Source organism: Macrosteles quadrilineatus, unplaced genomic scaffold (assembly GCF_028750875.1).
Source record: "Macrosteles quadrilineatus isolate MER2022 unplaced genomic scaffold, UCM_ALF_1.0 Scaffold_3__2_contigs__length_128488019, whole genome shotgun sequence".
Classification (NCBI taxonomy): domain Eukaryota; kingdom Metazoa; phylum Arthropoda; class Insecta; order Hemiptera; family Cicadellidae; genus Macrosteles; species Macrosteles quadrilineatus.
Genome location: NW_026542596.1, coordinates 94,902,915 through 94,925,551, shown reverse-complemented (window position 1 = coordinate 94,925,551; position 22,637 = coordinate 94,902,915). Strand labels below are relative to the sequence as shown.

At 37.3% G+C, this 22,637-nt stretch overlaps 2 protein-coding genes across 2 annotated transcripts in view; both read left to right on the top strand.

The window, feature by feature from the left end:
- The window catches only part of LOC128990943 (uncharacterized), a 31,478-nt gene extending 22,625 nt beyond the window's left edge, over window positions 1–8,853 (top strand). Inside the window, exons 11-13 of the mRNA XM_054413614.1 lie at window positions 5,354–5,506; window positions 7,511–7,692; window positions 8,440–8,853. Coding sequence (XP_054269589.1) covers window positions 5,354–5,506; window positions 7,511–7,692; window positions 8,440–8,638 — 534 coding nt within the window. The 3' untranslated portion in view covers window positions 8,639–8,853. The remainder of the gene's footprint in view (window positions 1–5,353; window positions 5,507–7,510; window positions 7,693–8,439) is intronic.
- Window positions 8,854–10,660: 1,807 nt separating this feature from the next.
- Window positions 10,661–17,379, top strand: LOC128989383 (zinc finger MYM-type protein 1-like). The gene is made up of 2 exons (XM_054411272.1): window positions 10,661–10,745; window positions 15,539–17,379. The coding sequence occupies exons 1-2, from the start codon at window positions 10,661–10,663 to the stop codon at window positions 17,377–17,379; spliced, it is 1,926 nt and encodes a 641-aa protein (XP_054267247.1).
- The last annotated feature ends 5,258 nt before the right edge of the window (window positions 17,380–22,637 follow it).

Here is a 22,637-nt window from a genome sequence, read left to right as displayed (position 1 = left end):
ACTTTGTTAAAAAAAAAAACCAACCAACACCGACAGACAGAAGAGAAGACAGAGACAACAAAAACTACTAGCACTAGCCTAAAAGAAGAGGAAAATATTCTTATGCCACACTACACTATTTTGACGAACTTCCCACGCAAGGATTTAGTCCAGAAAACAGCTGTTTGCCGCCAGCTTAATCAAATGGGGTTTCATTGCGTACTACTGTACTGTAATGAGTTTTACTGGACACCAATCATCAGATTATACTGTACTTGGGTGGCAATATGCAATGAATACCGGTAGTTATAAACAAAGACATAACCTCTCTTAGAGGTTATGACTAGTGATTTTTAGTCCTTTACTTGGTGGTAATATATAAGGATTTGTACAGATTTAGTAGTATGGCGTAAACTATCGTACGTCACTCGTCCAAAATGTTTTACCGGACTCGTATGGTAATCCCGTACTTGACTTCGTCTCGCACAGGAACGACCACACTCGTCCGGCAAACACTTATTTTCAGGACTAGTAACGTAATATACTATTACCTACGACCGTTTATTAAAGTAGCCGTTTCAGTACAGTTATTAGAATTGAAAAGTATCTCATAACAGCATTGTTTACTTTCATAACAGCATAGTTTTACTCATAACAACATGGGTAATGGACCAATGAGGTTCAAGGATTGAGAGAGGAGAAGTAAAATTGTAATGATTCGAAATTCAAGTAATCAGCTGTTCAGGCCAATTTAATTGTTGATTGGTGCAATTGATCAGCTGATCAGTTGACAATTTTATTGTTGATCCGACTTGTTCCTGTTGATACTCGCGTATTCTTAACCTAAGTTGGTGGAAGTTAAAGGAAGATAGATTAAACTGATTAAGTTGACGAGATGGAAATGAGAGCACAAACTGCTTGTGCAAATCATTTGCCACCAAAATCGAAACAAAGGTATGAAATTACATACCAGCAATTCATTAAATGGACGAAACAAAATAAGGTTAAATTGATAAATGAAAATGTGCTTCTGGTTTATTTTGAAAACCTCTTAACCACTTTTTCACCCAACTCGTTGTGGACCACATATTCGATGCTGAAATCTAACTGTAAATTGACTGTTTCACTATATTATTTAGTTGCACTAATAAGGTTTATATTACCTGGCTACTGTCTCCGATCCTCTGTATAGTTTTAAGAAACTACAGCTGTTTCATGCCTTACATTTGCACATCATCAGGTTTGGTGAACGCTTACCAATATCCCTTCTTTTCTATAAAATATCCCTCGGAGATGAGATCGTTATGGTTTTACGAAAAACATGTAGACATTTACACTCACGAAAACACGCACGAAACATTTAAACACTAATAATTGAGAAACTACTGCGAAACGTGATGCGGCGCCGGTGATGGATAAGTCGCGACTGTCACGTGTCGGCAGCGTTGACCCCTACCCCTGTTCTATCCTTATCTTTTCTTTCTTTGGTTTGACAATCAGATATCAGAATGGCCGTGTTGTAAATTATGTTAGACTCAAAGGACTACTTTTCGTTCAAAATATGATGTGGTTGTTCTTATGATGCCTTATATATTTCGTATTCTTCTATTGTGTCCATATGGCGTCCTTTATTGCAAAAATGTAAAATATCTAGATTATTATGAATGTCTGTATAGTTATAGTTCGTGGCTGTTAGGTGGTTGGAAAAAGCTGATTTAGAGTTCTTTTTTGGTAGGTGTTCTTTAAATCGTGTTGTGAAGGATCTGGCAGTTTGTCCTATGTAAAAGCTGGGACAGTTGTCACATTTTAATCTATGGATTCCGGTTTTGTTGTTGTTATCTGTGTGAAACTTGCTCTTGGCTCTGACCAATGACGACAGCTTGTTTGTAGTCTTGAACGATATTGCTGTATCATTTTTTTCCAGTTCTTTTCGTAAAGCATCATTTAGAACTATACCGAATTCAGCGCTAACGTATTTTTTATTATTTTAATTGGAGGTTACTTCAGTTCGGTTACGGTGTTTTCTGATCAATTTGTCTATGAGGTTGCTACTGTATCCGTTTGACACTGCAATATGCTTTAGTATCTTAACTTCGTTATTGTAGTTGGTTGGGCTGAGTGGTATGGTAAGTAGACGATGGACAAAACTATTATAGGCGGATAATTTGTGGCTATAGGGGTGGTGTGATGATGAATGGATAGTTTGGTCAGTTGTAGTCGGCTTCCTGTAGATATTGAATTCTAAGCTACTGTCTTTTCTTGTTATAGTGAGATCCAGGAAATTAATAGATTTAGATACTTCCGTTTCAAGAGTAAATTTCATGTTTTTATGTACACTGTTGAGATATGTTTTGAGTACGTTGATTTGTCTATTGTTACCGTTGAACAATACAAGCGTGTCGTCCACGTATCGTCTGTAAAAAACTATTTTGCTGCGTTGGCGGTTCGAGTCAGACCAAAAGTGTTGATTTTCTAATTTGTTCAGAAATAATTCTGAGAGAATACTTGATAACGGCGACCCCATTGTTAACCCTTCATTTTGTTTATAATATTCGTCCTCAAATGTGAAGTAGCTCTGTTTTAGGACACAGCGCACTAAATTTATCAGTTCATTCTTTGCTTCTGTAGATAAGGTAGAGTGCTTGTCTAAGTTTTTTCTGAGTAAAGTTATTGTTTCATTTATAGGAACGTTCGTGAACAAACTAACAATATCAAAAGATGCAAGTATATATGAGTCTTTTATTTCTATGTTAGGTATCTGGTTTACTAAGTGTACTGTGTTTTTTATGCTATGGCTATTTTCTAAAATAATCTCTCTTCTGATAATACTGTCTAACTTTTTGGCGATTTTATAGGTAGGTGAGGGGGTGAAATTTACCAATGGTCTTATAGGTATGTTGTCCTTGTGTATTTTGGGTAAACCTCTAAGGACTGGGGCACTAGGGTTAGTGACTTTCAGGTGCCTGATTTCTTCAACAGTTAAAAGGTACTTACATGATGATATTAATTTATTTATCTCTTTCGAGAAAACAGGTGTGGGGTCCTTGGTTAAAGTAACAATAGAGTTAGTTTCAATAAAGTCTCTTACTTTGTTTACATATTCTGACTTGTTGAGGATGACGGTACAGTTCCCCTTATCTGCTTTCGTGATAACGGCTTCGTTTTGTTGTAACTTGCATCGGATGCTAGTGGCTATTGACTTCAACGACTTATATTTCGAAATGTATTTAATTCTAGGGGTGGGATTTCTTAATGTTTTCTGTATTTTGTTCGATACCATTGCTCTGGTGGTATCTCTTGCAAGGCTGGGTTTCAGGCATTTAACGGCTGTCTCAGCATTCAGTAATTCGGACACAAGACTATTTTTTCTATCATTAGGGAAATTGAAATTTAGTCCTTTATTTAGTAACAAAATCTCCTGCTCTGTAAATTCTATGTTAGTTGTATTTATCAGCCGGGGATGAAATTTGTGGTTGTGAACTATTTCTTCTATTTTATTTTGGGATTTCAGTAAGGCATCAAACTTTTTGGTTTGGGTTTGTTTTTTATTTTGAACTTTCTTTTGAACCATTGTGTTTAATTGAGAAAAAACATTGTTCTGTTGTGAAGGGTGAAGGCAACTCATAAGTTCGAGATGTTTTCTTAACAGTAGCTTATTTAACATGTTCTTTTTTGCATATAATGTTTTTATTTCATTTTTAATCCAAGATTTCTCAGCAGTTTGTTTGGCCTTTCTGGCTGCTATTGGACGGTTAGAAATTTTTATGGATACATATTTAGGTACAATACCGAATTCTAGACATTTTTATTGAAATTTATGTTCTCTATGGTGTTGAACAGTTTAAGCTTGGCGTTCTTGTATGCGTAGGCCAGTTTAACTTGACAAGTTTCCAATTTCATGATGGTTGGCCACTGGATCGTTAAAATTAGCACTAATAAGGTTTATATTACCTGGCTACATGTTTTTCGTAAAACCATAACGTTCTCATCTCCGAGGGATATTTTATAGAAAAGCTGGCGTTCACCAAACCTGATGATGTGCCAATGTAAGGCATGAAACAGCTGTAGTTTCTTAAAACTATACCGAGGATCGGAGACAGTAGCCAGGTAATATAAACCTTATTAGTGCTAATTTTAACGATCCAGTGGCCAACCATCATGAAATTGGAAACTTATTTAGTTGCCCAAATAAATATGCAATATTTCCCTAATTGTACCTGATATTTATGGTAAGAATGTTGCTAGCAGAACCTATTCCCTGAAAAAAGTAACATATTACTTAACGAAGTTTTACAAACACATAATTACATGAAATCAGCTGATTATACAATAAGTCGTTGCCTCACTTTCAGTGGCAATGACAATAAACGAAAACATAACCTCTCTAAACAGTTATGAGAAGTGATTGTTAGTAATAAAAAACCAGATTGTTAGTAATTAAAAAACGGTCGTAGGTAAAGTAGTGTACTCAACTCGCGTTAATAGTCTTTACGACACTCGTAGAAGTTTTTAAGGCACGAGCCTTCGTAAAGACTAACTTAACACAATCGTTGCGTAAACTAATATATTTAATTAGGTTATTTAATTTATTCCAACTTTGTTCCTTTTGATCAGTTTCATGGTGCATGGTGCATTATTATGGAGGAAATATGCAAAGGACATCTAAACTCTTTTAAAAGCAAGGGGGGCGGTAATTTATCTGGCGTTAATTGCGTAAGTTACTGGAATATGAATTTTAAAATTCCTCCGTAATTTAAGTTTTTATATGCATCATGCTGGTTATCAGCCTTACTGTAATTGGTATAATAATCATTTTCATTGGAAAATTTTATGCCAGGTTCAGATATTATATTGTACTTATTTATTTGCATTCACTCTCACTGTAATATTGTGAATTAAATTATGGCCTTCCGTCGACAAGGCCACATTATGACGACAGACATAGGAGTTAGGAGCAGCTGCAGCAGAAGGCACCAAGGCAATAGTTTACTTCTACCATGAGACAGCTGGTGAGCCAGAGCCGATACTAAAAAGTCGATGTCTGTCATCCGGTAGAAGACAAGCTCGATATTTAACCGAATGCCTACCATATCGTTGTGAATCCAGCGCTATCCGCTTGATATGAGCCCCATACAGTTCATGGAAATCCATAATTGATTAAAAGTAGGCAAAATATGTACTGTCATTCACATTTCAGATCATGGTAGAAATGTTGTGGGTTGAGATCCCAGTGCTATCACACTATCAATGCTCTTAATAAATCTACCTCTTTCTTAGCTTGATACATGTTAAACTTGGAAGTTTGAAGCCAATGTGGAGCAAATGTGAGGGTTGTAAAGTGAAAAAAATTAGCCTTTGTTTTTTTTCTTTCCAGACTACCTTCTCACTAGCTGTTGCCGAGACTGCAGCTGATTTTGAGCATCGGGACTTGCACATTGGCAATGTGTTGGTGCAGCCAACATCGGAAAAATATGTCTCTTATGTGCTGAATGGGCAAAGATTCGAGTGTCCCACTTTTGAAACTATGGTACATTACTGAAGAGTCTGTTTAGATGATACTAGCTGTGTGCCCGTTTTACGCACGGGGATCTTATAGTAGTCAGTTGAATCTGACAAAAGTCACACAATGATAGTTTTTGGGCATTTTTAATTTTATTTCTTAAGTAGGCCATGTATTCTATGGAAAAGTACCGGTATCAAGGATCGTCGTCGAAAAGGTTGTTATGAATAAATAGGTAGGCGTACGTACCCAAGAGATGGGCTATGGGCCTATTGGCTGTATGGTCCAGCGATTGCATCACACGGTGAGTAGAAACAGAAAGTGACACATTGGAAAAGCGAGTTTAGCATCATCCGTAGACCTCTGTTACAATCACCCACTGCAGTTGTGATTTTTTTTACTTAACACTACACAATCGCTATTGAAGTGCAGTCAATGAGTGGAAACCTTGTTTGTAAGCTATTGGCGACGATCACTATACAACACTGATTCAAGGTCTTTTTTCTGATTATAAAAACTCAAGAACAATTTTATACACAAAGAATTTCTGTTTCCTGACCTGGATGATGCCTAGTTATTTAATTTCATTTACGGTTACACTACAATATTGCACTTGCGATTAATTAAATCCGTTATGTAAGAAAAACTTTTTAATTTCACTTGGTTAAGATTTGCTTTCCAACGTGATCGGAAATGGTTACGGTATTTGTAAACAAAATTTGTAAACATATCAGGGACAGCTAGAAAAAAATATTCTTGATCCGAACAGCTGTTTGTTATTTCATAGATGATTATGTGATAAAAATTTAACGAAAATTTATTTAGAAAAAATCACACAAAACTGCATTTTTGAACGTCCGTAATTTTGTTTACAAAGTAGTGAGGCCATATTTTAATGGCTAAAGACACTTTCGCCAATCCAGTGTATACATTAAAATGACTTGGATCTTGATAGATACTCTCGTTTTCATGGAGAAGATTGCGTAAAATGCCATCTTGAGTGTTACAGACAGACAGACAGACAGAAATAGAGATAAGACTTGTTTCTGCTTCTTTAATGTATAAAACGTAAAAATAGCCTAAAAATATATAATTCTGAGCAATGTACAGACAAAACTCTAATTTTATTTATATAGATTAAACTAACACATACACTAAGTACTGACTTAAGTCTGACAGAGTAAAAAATTTAGAAAACTGTTTGATGTTAAAGTCTTTGCAAAAATAGCCCTGATCTTCTCATGATTTATTTCATTACATTTTACAGGAATCCCAAGTACGGTATCAAAATTATTTATACAGTAGATAATTTTACACGACTAGCTATACACTGAATACTTGGTAAACACTTGAATAGCAATCATAAGGTGACGCTAATGGCTCAGTTACACCATAGACAAATAGAATGAATATAGACTGTCAAAGAAAGGTTCCGACGCCCACCGCTAGGAGTTCTGTGTAGTTACGGCGCACACCGTGCAGGCGAGGAGCCGTATGCGACCAGCAGACGCTGCAGCAGTGTGCGCCGTAACTGCACGGCAAACCTAGCAGTGGACGCCAGAACTTATGCTAACCGCAGCACAGCTGACGGTCTATATTTGTCTATTGGTCTACGGTTACACAGAACAATTCATAAGCTAACAGCTTTGTTGTACACAGATCCCAAAAAGTCCAGTGTACTCGCAGCTCTTGGATAGTTGCTATTAAAGCTCTGGATAAAGTTGACTCTGCCGGAAACTTAACACATCACTCACTAGCTTTTGAGCGCTCTAGATTTTAACCATCCCAAGTGTACCCAGAGTTATTTCTGACAAGCAACAAGTAGGATTTGATTAGTCTTGATGATGACTAATCCCCACCCGCTGAATATGAGGAATTGGTTATAAGTCGGAGCTGCGTGTCTAATACAGCAACAATCCTGTTTTTTATGTTTTTTTCACTCTGGCTAATAGCTTGTAGTATTTTATTTCACTCACCACCTTTGTTTGAAAATCAGTTCTACCAACTCCAATCATAGTATGACTGTTACAGGTGACAATCATCGACTACACACTATCCAGGATCTCATTTAGAGAAGACGTTCTGTACTTGGACCTGGAGCAAGACCCGGAACTGTTCACTGCTACAGGCGATTATCAGTTTGAAATCTACCGAGAGATGAGGGCTGATCTCAAACAGAACTGGAGGTCTCATAAGCCGAAAACAAACATCAGGTAAAAGCTTGACTTTAGGTACATACCATCTATATGGATCAGCTGATGCCAGTTTTGTATTCAGCCTATTTTAAGCTGTTCATTCAGCTTGGCTTGGTTAAAAAGTTGGTGCTTCTTAAAGAAATTGATAATTTACAAACTACATCAGTGTATTCTATTAATTCAAATATGTTCATTTTATTCTAAATCTGGCTACAACTTAATCATTGGACTAGAAAACCTAGTTTCCTTCTAGAAGTTGTCATTAGCCATAGAATGAATCTCGGCTGCTGTTCAAAAATTGACACCACCAGAACATGGGTCATCTACCCTGACAAATTGGTGAGTCGGTAAAGCCACGGACTTCAAGCCCAAGGCAGCGATGTTGTGGGTTCGGATCCTGGTCACTGCCACAACTTTTATCAATACAGTTCATCCTTGTACAATACCGGTCCACTCCTTGCTTTGCTGGATACATTCCACGCACAGGCTTCTGTGGATATGCAATAAAAGGACGCCACAAACCTCTTTTGAAAAAACCCGTACTTTTAAAGGGACCAGTGACACATTCGATTACACTGAGGCCAAGCTTTTCTAGATAAGATAATCAAATGAAGGTAGGAACATTTACTTAACCTTATGTACCCCTCGTTGGCGATTCTATTTCTAGACAATGATATTAAATTTGTCTTCAAACTGTGTTTGCTGAAGTTCTGATTCCTACAATAAAAGCAAAAGCTAATTCAATGAATGTTTGACATGTTTTAGGTGGTTACATTATCTCATAGACAAATTTACAAGCAGAATCAAATACAAACAGAAGAAAAACACTAAAGTCTTCAGAGATTGTATGGACAAGATGTTGAGACTGAGAGAAATGGTACTCGACTTTGAGAGCGCAACTGACTTGGCCTTTCATCTAATCTACTTCCATTGCCAAACATCGTCGCTGATCAGGACTGAATAGTCTGCCAACTGTTCGGTAACTGGCATTTTCACTCGATCTCGTTTATTTGCGTTTTAGCAACTAAAAAAAATCATTTTCACAAAAGACTTTAAAAAAATCCTTAAATAATGATTACTGTTACAAATTCTGTTTCAAATCAAGATGTCTTTATTGTTGTAATTTTTTAATCCTTTTTATATTTCATGAATCTTTATTTTTGTATTAATATTGTTGAAACTTCTATTAGAGTATAATTATTTGTACATACTTATTTATTCAGTTTGTTATTTGTATTAAACTATGCTTGTTTTATAATTGATTTTTGAGTTTTTCATTGTTCACTACATAAACTGAACCCTGAAATACTAGTCATGTGTAAAGTTTTTTGTATTATATTCTTCAATAAAATACCAATTGCTTGCTGTCAAATTCAGTAAAGATTGCTGCTATGAAACTCAGAACGGTGTGAGGTACCAAATTTTAAGGGGGGTAAAAAACGTATTGGTAGTCAACAAACACCATAACTTACCCGATTTTTACCCACAACATCCTACTCCTAGGCCTATGTGTTGGCCATAGCTTGGGCTATGGGCCACAGAACGTAGGCCTACTTTTAATAACAGTGAAGTACACAAACACACCCACAACGATATATTTATTCATAATAGCACTTCGTTTCACATAATAAAGTTAAAACGACCGATTTTACGAATATTTAACACGCCGATGACAACATCACTTAACCTCGAAATGGTGTTTGTTGACCACCGACAGACGACAACTAGACCGGCTCAACAGGCGAATCCCCGATCAGCTGTTGGCTAGTTTCCGAAATCGCCACCGCAGCGCTTGAGCCGCGGCCGAGGAAATCGGGATTTGAGCCGGACAAGAATTAATCGCTGTTTGACCGCCGACCAGCTCGCACAAATTACGAATACGACCCTACGATCCTATTACGAAGGTTAGCTAACACACTAGTTAGGCCCTTTTTTTACGTTTTACGTTATTTCTGTTTTATCTTACGCTTACTTAACTTATTATACCTTTTTCGTTTTCTTAATATTCCGTTTCGAATTATCTAAATTTAATATCTTAACTTGAGTCTTGACCCGCCAGTTCCTGCCTGCCAGTGACTAGCGGTGGCGATCGTTTATTTTATTTTAATTAATTAGTTTCGAAATTACAATTTATCCGTTCGCTTAACAAATAATTATCACGTCCAAATTATATCTCGTTTTCACCGTTTTAATACCCCGAGACTTGTCGTCTAAGTTCTAAACCCCGTCTTTGGCGGGTGAAAGAATCAAGTCTTGGGAGCAGGCTGATTTGAACAATCAGCTACGTAGATTAATATTAAATCTATTTTAAACAACATCACGATAAATTCTCCGTCCAATTATATTAATCAGGCCCCAACGACTCTGTAGGAATTATTTTTACCTTTTATTCGACATTAGATCGATTACCAACGTCTTTGACTAATTAGTTGCATTTTAATACTAGTATTTACATCAAATTGGCTTATGATTGGATACTCGTCGGTCCTACAGAGCCAGTATAAAAGTTAGGCAAAATTATCCAAAACACCTTAACGAAGGCTGGGATGATATAGCTCCAACTGGGCGTCTGCAGGATTTCCTGAGCGCTTCTAGAGCTCTGAGCCTTCGATTAAATTTAAATAAATTGATCAGTCAAAGCCGTGACAACTTCGTATCGACCCCTGGATTTTTCTCGGCTCCTTCTGAGCACTCCGGGGAAGAAATTTGAGTGTGGCCGGTTTTAGGGTAGGCCTAGCCTGACTTTGGTGAATACTAGTTTATTCCCCCCCTAGAATTTTGCGTCACAACTGGAGATTTTGTTTTCTAAAATACAAAGCCATTTAGTTTAAACACCGAGAAGTAAAGTACAGAAGAAAACACTTGGACGACTGAGCGCTTTCAGCTCTAGTATGTTGTGTCGGAAATGTACTTGTGACGAGCAAGGAAGAGCCGGAATGGCGAGCACTTTGTGGAAATTCCTATCGCACAAGGGTCTTCCTACACTATGAGCGTTGCAGTACTTGAGGGGGTCGATGTTGAACTTTCCTTAGCCATCAGTACTGATGCTAATGGCAAGGCCATGACTCAGTGTTTGTCTCTTGATGCAAATAACTTATACGGCAAGGCCATGACTCAGGTTTTGTCTTTTGATGCAAATAACTTATATGGCAAGGCCATGACTCAGTGTTTGTCTCATGATGCAAATAACTTATATGGCAAGGCCATGACTCAGTGTTTGTCTCTTGATGCAAATAACTTATATGGCAAGGCCATGACTCAGGTTTTGTCTTTTGATGCAAATAACTTATATGGCAAGGCCATGACTCAGTGTTTGTCTCATGATGCAAATAACTTTTATGGCAAGGCCATGTCTCAGTGATTGTTTTAGGATGCAAATAACTTATATGGCAAGGCCATGTCTCAGGGTTCGTCTCTTGATGCAAATAACTTATGTGGCAAGGCCATGAGTCAGTGTTTGTCTCTTGGTGCAAATAACTTATATGGTAAGGCCATGACTAAGGTTTTGTCTTTTGATGCAAATAACTTATATGGCAAGGCCATGACTCAGTGTTTGTCTCTTGATGCAAATAACTTATATGGCAAGGCCATGTCTCAGGGTTCGTCTCTTGATGCAAATAACTTATGTGGCAAGGCCATGACTCAGTGTTTGTCTCTTGATGCAAATAACTTATATGGCAAGGCCATGACTAAGGTTTTGTCTTTTGATGCAAATAACTTATATGGCAAGGCCATGACTCAGTGTTTGTCTCTTGATGCAAATAACATATATGGCAAGGTGATGTCTCAGTGTTTGTCTCTTGATGTAAATAACATATATGGCAATGTCATGTATCTTTCCGAACCGAATCCGACCCGATTTTCCTGATATCTGCACACCTCTAGTTTTTAGTTTTGTACCTGGATGGTAAGCTAACGGCCTATAATCTAGTCTCGAAAATATCCCGTTAGTATTTAAATCCCGTCCGATGCTTCGTGATAAAAAAATCTCAAAGTTTTGGGTCTTGTCCATCACTATAAAATACCCTGTGTCTGTGTACAAGAAGATTATCTCTGTATATACAGGGCGAATAAAAGTAAAGACTCCCCCATCTAATATTTTTCTAAGTTAGAACACAGTTTAGACTTCTTGTACACAGTCACAGGGTATTTTACTTGTAGAACTTCACATTCCCGGCTATCAGTACTGTGGACCTGGAACGAATTTAAGGAAGAGATTAACAAGAGGTGATCCAGGCATACATAAATTGGATGCTGCATGCAAAAACCACGATATACAGTAGCATACTCAAGATTGAACTATATAGTAAAATATACACAGGTACCCTTTTGGTGGTGGTGCAAACTTAGTGCATTTTATGATTTTGAAAATTGTTAGTGTCCCCAAAAAATGAGGGATTATGGGCTCAACTGGAGATTACTCAAGATATATTAACCTTTAAACATTACCAATTTAATTTTAAACATTATGATTTAAATTGGCGTTCTGTTAATTAGGTTTTTTTACCCGCCCTTATGACAGTGTGTATCTGGATCCGGATCCGGTATCGACATTTTCTTGGATCCGCCCATCACTAGTTTAAATGAATCCTTTTGGATGCTCTTATCATAGTGAGTTTGTCCTGGTATTTATGGTAAGAATGTTGCTAGCAGAACCTATTCCCTGAAAAAAGTAACATATTACTTAACGAAGTTTTACAAACACATAATTACATGAAATCAGCTGATTATACAATAAGTCATTGCCTCACTTTCAGTGGCAATGACAATAAACGAAAACATAACCTCTCTAAAAAGTTATGAGAAGTGATTGTTAGTAATAAAAAACCAGATTGTTAGTAATTAAAAAAACGGTCGTAGGTAAAGTAGTGTACGCAACTCGCGTTAATAGTCTTTACGACACTCCTAGAAGTTTTTAAGGCACGAGCCTTCGTAAAGACTAACTTAACACAATCGTTGCGTAAACTAATATATTTAATTAGGTTATTTAATTTATTCCAACTTTGTTCCTTTTGATCAGTTTCATGGTGCATGGTGCATTATTATGGAGGAAATATGCAAAGGACATCTAAACTCTTTTAAAAGCAAGGGGGGCGGTAATTTATCTGGCGTTAATTGCGTAAGTTACTGGAATATGAATTTTAAAATTCCTCCGTAATTTAAGTTTTTATATATGCTGCAGCAGAAGGCACCAAGGCAATATAGTTTACTTCCACCATGAGACAGCTAGTGAGCCAGTGCCGATACTAAAAAGTCAATGTCTGTCATCCGGTAGAAGACAAGCTCGATATTTAACCGAATGCCTACCATATTGTTGTGAATCCAGCGCTATCCGCGTGATATGAGCCCCATACAGTTCATGGAAATCCATAATTGATTAAAAGTAGGCAAAATATGTACTGTCATTCACATTTCAGATCATGGCAGAAATGTTGTGGGTTGAGATCCCAGTGCTATCACACTATCAATGCTCTTAATAAATCTACCTTTTTCTTAGCTTGATACATGTTAAACTTGGAAGTTTGAAGCCAATGTGGAGCAAATGTGAGGGTTGTAAAGTGAAAAAAATTAGCCTTTGTTTTTTTTTCTTTCCAGACTACCTTCTCACTAGCTGTTGCCGAGACTGCAGCTGATTTTGAGCATCGGGACTTGCACATTGGCAATGTGTTGGTGCAGCCAACATCGGAAAAATATGTCTCTTATGTGCTGAATGGGCAAAGATTCGAGTGTGAATCCTTTTGGATGCTCTTATCATAGTGAGTTTGTCCTGGTCAAAGAAACAACAAAATTCACAAATAAGCAGCTTTATTTTGGGTGGTTGCAATAACATTTGTATGTATACAAACATGTGGATCGACTTCCAAGGATTAACATTGATTCTGGTTACGTACAATGCACCCAAAGGCAATGGTACCGGATACTATAAATGTGCACAACAAAAGTGAGGTCACAATAGCTAAAAACCTAATTGGTAACAACGTTGTTTCCAACCATGCATTCATTACCGTAACTTAGTTACACTAAATTATTGCAATTAATTAGGCTACAAATGTTTCAAACACTTTTACAGCCTAATTATTCAAGCATAGGTGGCAGTATTTTTTTCTACTTGCTTCTGTATTGATTGAGGATTGGAATTTGTGTTATATACATTATTAAATGTAAAACAACTATTTTGCTTAAAGTTAAAACTATGATCACTTATTTATTTGTATATTTTTTATAAAATTAAAGAAATCTATTTTCAGTTTTAAAATTTGTTTGGTTAAGTTTTTTTTCATGGAAACTAAATAAAAAAAAATTGTATAATATATATGTATTAGTTTAAAAATATCTACTCCTATTTTTATTTTCATGCATAACAAAATTTTTTGTTATTTTTTGTTTTTATAACAAATGGATTTACATAAACATTGTTTAAATAGTAAATGTAGCTTTATTAAATCTGGTCGGATTCAAAATGTCTAAATTCAGTTTGAATACCATACAAACAAATAAAAAAAGTTAAAAAGTAGTAATTTCAATCATAAAAACACCAATAAAATTAAAACTTTATCAATTTTGAAATTCACTTTTGATGTCTAAGATTAATAAAATAAAATAAAAGGAAATATTATAATGGAAATGAAGTCCTTTAAGTAGTCACTACACTACATAACATATTAATAAAAGCAACTATTATTACCGCATTTATAATTTAATTTTAAAAGTGTATATAGATGGATATGTAATAAAAAATGAGTTTATTTAGACTGATTTATGGCCTATTCATCCATACTACTTACAGTAATTAAATGTAAATTAAAATTAGTAGTAGCAAAATTATTTCACGGGAACCAGCACACCACAGGGTTAGGAACATTGGTTAACCAATCAGTTATAAGCTAAATCTGCGCAAACAATTATGATAAAGAACAATCTCACTTAAAACTATTGCACTTTGTGTTGACAAAAACAACATCTATAAGAGTAGTGGTTGTCGTATTTAGTTTATTTTACAAGTAAAACCAATTTGAAAATATTTTCACTGGAGTTGAATATTTTTCTTTCTATAATACGGTACTGTATTAACAAAACAATAGACATCAACTAGTAAGGCATACGGGTCACACAGCCAAATTGTAGAAAGCATTGCACTTCAACAAGTTAGTAACACGGGCGTCGCCGCCATAGGGGACATGGGGGACGCGTCCCCCCCAATATTTGAAAAGTCAGTTTTGTCCCCCCTGTCGCAAATTTTAAAACGAATTATAAAAATCATACAGAATGCGTGTTCACCTGATCGATCCCTGCCAGCAAGCAAGGTGCTCGCTCCGCTGTATGAATCGGAAGCGTACGACGTTGTGCGGCGGTGGGGGGCTGTACCGATCCACGATCCTCGAGTTGCACTGGATCCCTAGACGCTTGTCTAGACGTTGCTTCTTCTTCTCGCGTTTCAGTCGGCAGTTGTTGATACTACAGTATTTATATGTACGTTAAGTTAACCTTTTTCTCCTCGTGTGTTTTATGTGTAGTATCGGTTATATAGTTCTTTTAATTTAAACTTTTTGGAAGTAGGTACGTTGAACTGGTTCTTGACAAATGAAAAATGAAACGAGCAGAAGGACAACGAAATTTGTTATCATTTTTTAAAAAACAAAAAAAGGACAATGGTAAGTAAATACAGTATTATATATTTTTGTAAAAAATAACAAGAATTTTTCTGTAGATAGTTATTGATTTCATGTTACGGAATTAAAAAAAATTATAGGCCTACCGAAAGTAGGCCTAAATCAGAAGACAATATTTTAAAAGTGATCTTGGTGTCATTGGTTATTCTAACAGGTAGTTCGGAAGTCTTATTAAAAATGTAACTTTGTTATAGATCAAGAAACTGACGAAGATCATATTACACCTGAACAGAAGAAAATATTGTCGCCAACAAATTGTCGAAACAACCAAGACGTAGTGGCATCAGTTGACTGCTCTATTCGTCACACTTCTCCTCATCAGCCTCAAATTCTACCAGGGGATTTTCCGGTGCAAAAACTTTCAGGTAGAGTGCTGAAATTCCAGACCAGTTGGTATGAGAGATTTCCTTGGCTACATGTGGCTGGAGCTGAAGGGGTAAGCTGTTTTTACTGTACAAGATATGCTCAGTTGTGCCCAGCAAAAGCGCTGGCTACTAAAGCAGATAAGGCTTTTAGTGAAAAAGGGTTCAGTAACTGGAAAAAAGCTATTGAAAAGTTTGGAAACCACCAAACGAGTGATGCTCATTGCCAAGCTGTTTTAAGCTACTCTCAGTTACAAGCACCTATTGAGTCACAACTCTCACATGTTAAACTCGAACAACAAAAACTTGCTTTAGAATCTCTTATGACTATAATAAGTAGTGTAAAGTATCTCGTTAGACAGGGTATGGCAGTAAGAGGACACAAAAATGATGAAGGTAATCTAATGGAACTATTGAAGGTTCGCTGTGAGGACAAGCCGTCTTTGAAACAGTGGCTAGAAAAAGATATTACCTATACTCACCCTACTATACAAAACGAAATCATACAGATATTGGGAAATGAAATCATATATAGTATAGTTCAGAGCATTAAATTAAGCAACCCTTTGATGTACTCTGTCATTTGTGATGGGACGCGAGATATTGCTGGCAATGAACAGGTCAGTGTTTGTGTCAGGTGGGCTGATGCTGATCTCGAACCTCATGAAAGTTTTTTAGGCTTTTATGAATCGGCAAATACCTGTGGAAAAGATATAGCAGCTCTTATTTTTGACGTGTTGCTTAGATTGGAGCTCCCTTTGTCCAATCTTCGTGGGCAAACTTACGATGGAGCTGGTAACATGAGTGGTATCCATAAAGGAACTCAGTCGGTAGTAATAGAGAAACAACCACTTGCTGACTACATTCACTGTGGTGCTCACTGTGTCAATCTAGAAATGAAAGCAAGCTGTGAGACTTCAAGAACCGTCAAAAACGCAATGGATTGGGCTCATCAGTTAGGAGTATTGTTTTCGAACACAAAAGCTAAAGATGAATACAAACATATAGTTGAAGATGCAGCTCAAGGTCTAGTCAGTAATATTGCAAAAATAAAACCTCTGTGTCCCACAAGATGGATATACCGGAAAGGGCAAATCAATGAAATTTTGCAAAAGTATCCATTAATTTTGAAAACTTTGAATGAACTCACAGAACGTAAGTACGAAGGAGCCAGTGGTTTGTTGAGTGTGTTTGAAGATGGGACCACGTACTTAGGCCTGATTATGGGTAGAAAAGTTGTTGAACTTTTGGAACTACTGAACAAAAGTTTTCAAGGCGAGAAGAAAACAGTAGTTGGATTATATGAATCTGTTAAACTAATTGTTGATGGTCTGCAAAACCTCAGAACCAACCAGCAGTTTTCTTCTGTCTACGAAGAGTGTGCCAAGTCCATAGCTGAGCTAGGCCTAGAAGAATTAAGGCTCCCAAGACGAAAGAAAGTGCCTAAAAAGATATCTGAGGGAAATGCTAATGACTACGGCTACGAGTTTACTTCAACAGAAGAACATTTCAGACGGGAGTACTTTGAAGTCATTGAAACGGCTGTACATGGTCTCAAAACTCGCATACTTGAACAGGCTGGTATGAAAAAACAGATTCAGCTCGAGAAAGTCCTGCTAAGAAGAGACGGTTATGATGTCAGTGTGCTAGCGCCATATCCGTGTGACGGGTAGTCACCAAAAATTATTTTCAAAATTTTGGGATTATATTTCAAAAGTAAAAGACCTGGTAAATGGATTTCACAATGCATATACCAGTGTCAGAACATTGGCGTTTAGTAGACAGAATTCTTGATGACACGTAGCTTGCTCAATCGACCGACCCACAAAAACCGTAGACTTAGCAATTGTACTTTGGAGAGACTGAGGTCGGAGTTGACCGAAAGGAAGACACTTTGGCCCCTGACTGTCAAAGGGGACACTTCGCCGGTCTCCGGGTTTTTGGTAAGGCGATTACTTTATTAATATTTCAACTTTATAATTTTTGTGATTGTCCAGGCTAACTTACCTTTTTAAAGTCAGTGATTGATTGATGTTAATCGTAATCATTTTTATAATAATTGATTTCATTTATAATTTGTGTGAATAAATATAGTGACTATTAAATTCCTGTTTGAATATAATAACGTGTCAAAAAGAATTATAATTATTAGAGTTTTATATAAATTTCATTTGCTTAGGCCTACTTAAATAAAAGGAGCCTGTAATTATTTTATCATCCATTTTTATTATTGTCTTTATTGAATGAACGAAGTGAATTCTCATTATTATCTTTATCATATTGTCCACCCATTTTATTTGAATAGTGATTAAACATTCTTTTACCTCTCACTAAAGTATTCTTATTATTTTAAATCGATCCCGGTTACGCCCCCGGTCACAATTTCAATCGTGGCAAATGGTGGAGACAGCCGTGTCTTAAGTTTTTACTTAAGAATAGTTCTTTTGTGTTTACATCAATAATTTCTTTTGTTTGAGTTACATCTCATTTGTCTATAATTGTTAGGCCTTTGTTATTATTACCTGGACAATCGTTGTATGTTTTTGTGCATGCTAGAAAATAAGTAATATATATTTAGTGTTGTGTGTTATAAAAGTATTATCTATGTTTGATTTTGGGCGCGTGATAAGCGATTTAAGCCGTTTGATATACCCTCGTTGAGAATAAATAGCTTGACGACAGTGAGCTGCAGCTCATGCTTAATTCTCGTTGTTAGGCCTCTGTATTAATCTAGTTTTAAAGTTTTTAGCCACTCTTTCGTTTTATACGTCTTTTACCAGGTATTAGGGCTCGGTTATAATTAGCTTATTTACACAAATATTTTTGTTTTGTATTATTGAAGATTGCTTATGCGTATTATTTAAATGACGATTGATAACATTAACGCTGTTTAAAGTTAAATTTTATATCTGTTTATGTCTTTTATTTTGTACCTATTGATAGGATGCGATATGCTTCTATAGCGAGTTAAAAATTAGTAATGTGTTTCTTTAACGTAGGAATGTGTGGATTGATTTTGTTACATTAGCTCTGTGAATTATTTTATTTAGATAATTTTTTCATGTCATATAACAAAACTATGTGTAATGGCGAGTAATGGACGCACTAAGTTTGTCATACATTAAAAGCTGTAATAGAAAGGAGGTATTAAACTGGTATAAAAATTTAGGGCTAACTTATCCGGTAGACGCTGATCTAGACTATTTAAGAGGAAATCTTAGATTGTTAAAACTGAAGCACGATCAAGATTCCAAACTTACTTTGTATAGTTCACCAAGTGAGTTTCAAACTTATGATTCAGTTAATGAGTATCATAATGAGATAACTTTAGATAATAGACAACTTCCATCTACCGCCAACCCCGCCCCCGTATATCAAAATACCGACATCCAGACCTTAGGTGCAGGCTCGGGATCGCATACCGTCGACCAGACCAACAGTTCATTTCATACGCTTGAACCTTCAGAATCCGTCACTATGAATAGGGAAAAATCTCCTTTTTATCAACCTGGAAATTTCACGGGAAAAGCTGGTCAGGATATTCACATATTTTTTAACAAATTTGAGCGTGCATCCAAGATAAACGCATGGGATGATAATAAAAAGGTCTTATATCTTCCCATGTATCTGGAAAACGCTGCACTAAGTTTTTTTGAAAATCTTGAAGTTAAAAACCCTCAGGCTACCTATGAAGCTTACAAAACTGCTTTCTTATCGAATTTTGCACCGGTTGAAAGCAAAGAACTGCTTATGCTAGAGCTAAACTCACGAGTCCAACAACCTAATGAAACGGTAGCAGAATATACTGCTGACGTTGAAAAACTCTGCCGGCTGGTCGACTCGACAATGGACGAGTCCAAAATCTGCGGTCATATTCTAAAGGGGTTAAATCCTGCAATGTTGCAGCAAATTTCAATTTTGGATAATGCCACTCTAGGATTGTTAAAGGCGAACATTGCTAAATTTGAGCATGGTAATTACTTGTTAAGGCGTAGATTTGAGGTATTGGAGCCTAAGCAGTCCAGTCATGCTGATATTGAAGCCAAATTAAATTCTCTTACTGAAAAGGTGCACGAGATACATGTTTCTGCTAAAACCGACAGAGTTGAACGCTATGGTAAAGATAGAGTCGACGACAGATCCTTAGACGACAGCAGGCGATCTCGTAGGGATATCTCGCCCTATACTCCACATAGCTCTCGTAGTTTACCACGTCATGAAGAAAATAGGTCGTCTAGTTCCCAAAAGTATCACCGATCACCTGCCAGATCACCATACCGCGAGGAGAATAGGAGACCAAGTTATCGCCATTCCCCCGCCCGTACCAGCTATAATAATCGAGATGAAAGGGGACGTAGTCCTTACCGATCTGAAAGCCCTTACCACAAATCAAGGTCTTATACTCAGCTTAATTCGTACAGTGATCGTGACCGATACCCCCGCAGGGAAAATGTACATTATGGGGGCCGACCTGGTAAACAGGTGCATTTCTCTAACTTCCCCAGTCAGCCTTGTAGGAATTGTCATAACATGGGACATTTCACTGTTGACTGTCGTGCCCCTCGTTATCAAAAAAACTAATTAGGCCGGGGGATGATGAACCTCCCCCCGCTGGCCAAATACCTCGGAAGTTTAACGACAGTGTACATAGCATAGATAATGATGAGTGTAACATTTACAATCCATGCGTGCAAAAGCAATATCAGCAAAAGCATGTAAGGTTCCTTTCTGACTTTACAAAACAAATGAAAGCGGAAAGTGTTTGCAGCTCAGTTGTTACTCGGGGAATCAAGAAAAGATATCCTTTGCACGTGAACGGACTAATGGAGGGCAGTGAAGTAGCTATACTCTTAGATTCTGGAGCTAATATTTCATGTGTAAATAGCAAGGAGCTCAGGGAATCAAAATATATTATCAAGCCAACTAACGCACTCCTCACTACAGCGGGTAAAACCCATTTAAATGTGTTAGGTGAAGCAGAAGTGGAATTTCGCATAGACTCTAAGTGTTTTGTACATAATGTATTTGTAGTAGAGGAACTTAATTGTTCTTTACTGCTAGGAAATTATTTCTTGTCTCAGTATTGTACAGTACTCGATTATGATAAGCGAACAGTTACGTTCTCGTGCCAGGGTCAACGTACAGAGTTGCCGATGCTAGGTACCTGGACACGCACTTCAGCGCGCAATGATGAGTCAGCCGCTACACGTAGTGCCCCAGTACAAATAGTCTCAGTCGATTTATTAGATGCTTCCCAAAACTTTACACTAGATGCATCCAACGTGACTCATAATTTGGAAACACTTTTCCACGAGCCCGAGCCCCAAAACGTGACTTTAAGCCCAATTTCTAATGGTGTCTCTGATGTTGTAGAATCTGATATTCTAACGATAGTACCTAAATCGGACCCTCTACCTCCTAACTTCTCAGGAAGTATAACTGATAGTGGCGGGAACAAAATAGATATAAACCCACAGTTAACGCCTTCTCAATTCAAATTAGCACAGGAGCTAATAAATTCTTACAGGGACGTGTTTGCTAAGGATGATACAGACTTAGAGGAAGCAAATATTCCCCCGTACGAGATAAGAGTTAAGTCAGAGGAACCCGTAGCCCTACCTCCCTATCGGTTAGGCCCCAAAGAAAGGGAGGAATTAGATAGACAGGTGGACGGTTTATTAGAAGCTGGTGTTATTGAACACTGTCAGAGCCAGTATGCGGCACCTACTTTCATGGTGAAGAAACCTGGGGGGAAGTTTCGTTTAGTACATAATTATAAGAAAATTAACGAACTAATAGTGGATGACAAATATCCTCTCCCCCGGATAGATACTATCCTTGAGACCTTGGAAGGTGCGTCATTCTATTCTCAAATGGACGTAAATCAGGCATTTTTTCAACAGCCAATAGCCCCCGAGCATAGGGATTATACAACTTTCATAACCCACAAGGGGTTGTATCGCTATACCCGTCTCCCTCAGGGAATGAAAACTAGTCCAAATGCTTTCCAGCGATCAATGAACAGGGTTTTTGCGGGATTGCTGTATCACGGAATAGTTTTATACATTGACGACTTGGTCGTGTATGGTAACACTTTTGACTCGCAGCTTAAGAGTTTAGAAGAGACATTCAAAAGACTTAGGACCGCTCGTTTGAAGCTTAAGACATCTAAATGTCATTTTTTCTACACTAAAATTGAAATATTGGGGCATGAAGTACAGCCAAATGGTATAAGGCCCCTCCAGGAAAATATTCGGGCCATACAGGATTTCCCCCGTCCCCGTAAAGTCAAAGACGTGCGGAGTTTTCTGGGTACTGCGTCATACTATAGGAAATTCATCCCCAAGTACAGTGAAATCGCTCATCCGTTAACGCAGTTAACCAAGAAGGAGCACTGCGATTCGCGTAGCTTACCATGGTCAGAAGAGCATGAAACGGCCTTTAAGGCGTTAAAAGATGCGTTGACTACTCCACCCTTACTAGCTCATTTTAGTGACAACCTTGACACAGTGGTTATGTGTGACGCAAGTCGAGTAGGAGTCGGTGGAGTGCTGTGTCAGTACCAAGTGGACGGAACATTGCGACCCGTTGCTTACGTCAGCAGAACGTTGAAGAATACGGAGAATCGTTGGACTGTGTCTGAATTAGAACTTTTAAGTGTAGTGTTTGTAGTAAATTATTTCCGTTCGTTGTTACTAGGTAGACATTTTACTATTTACAATGACCACGCTAGTCTTCAGTATTACAAGAACATTAAGAATTTGAGTTCTAGGCTAAATCGGTTGGCTATGAAACTGATTGACTTTGATTTCACGATAACACATAGGCCTGGTGCGGTAATGAGGGTCCCGGATGGACTGAGCAGGAACCCGATCAACGTGGAAATAGACAATGAAGCAGTTGCTGAGGAGATGCTGATAAACCTGGTCAC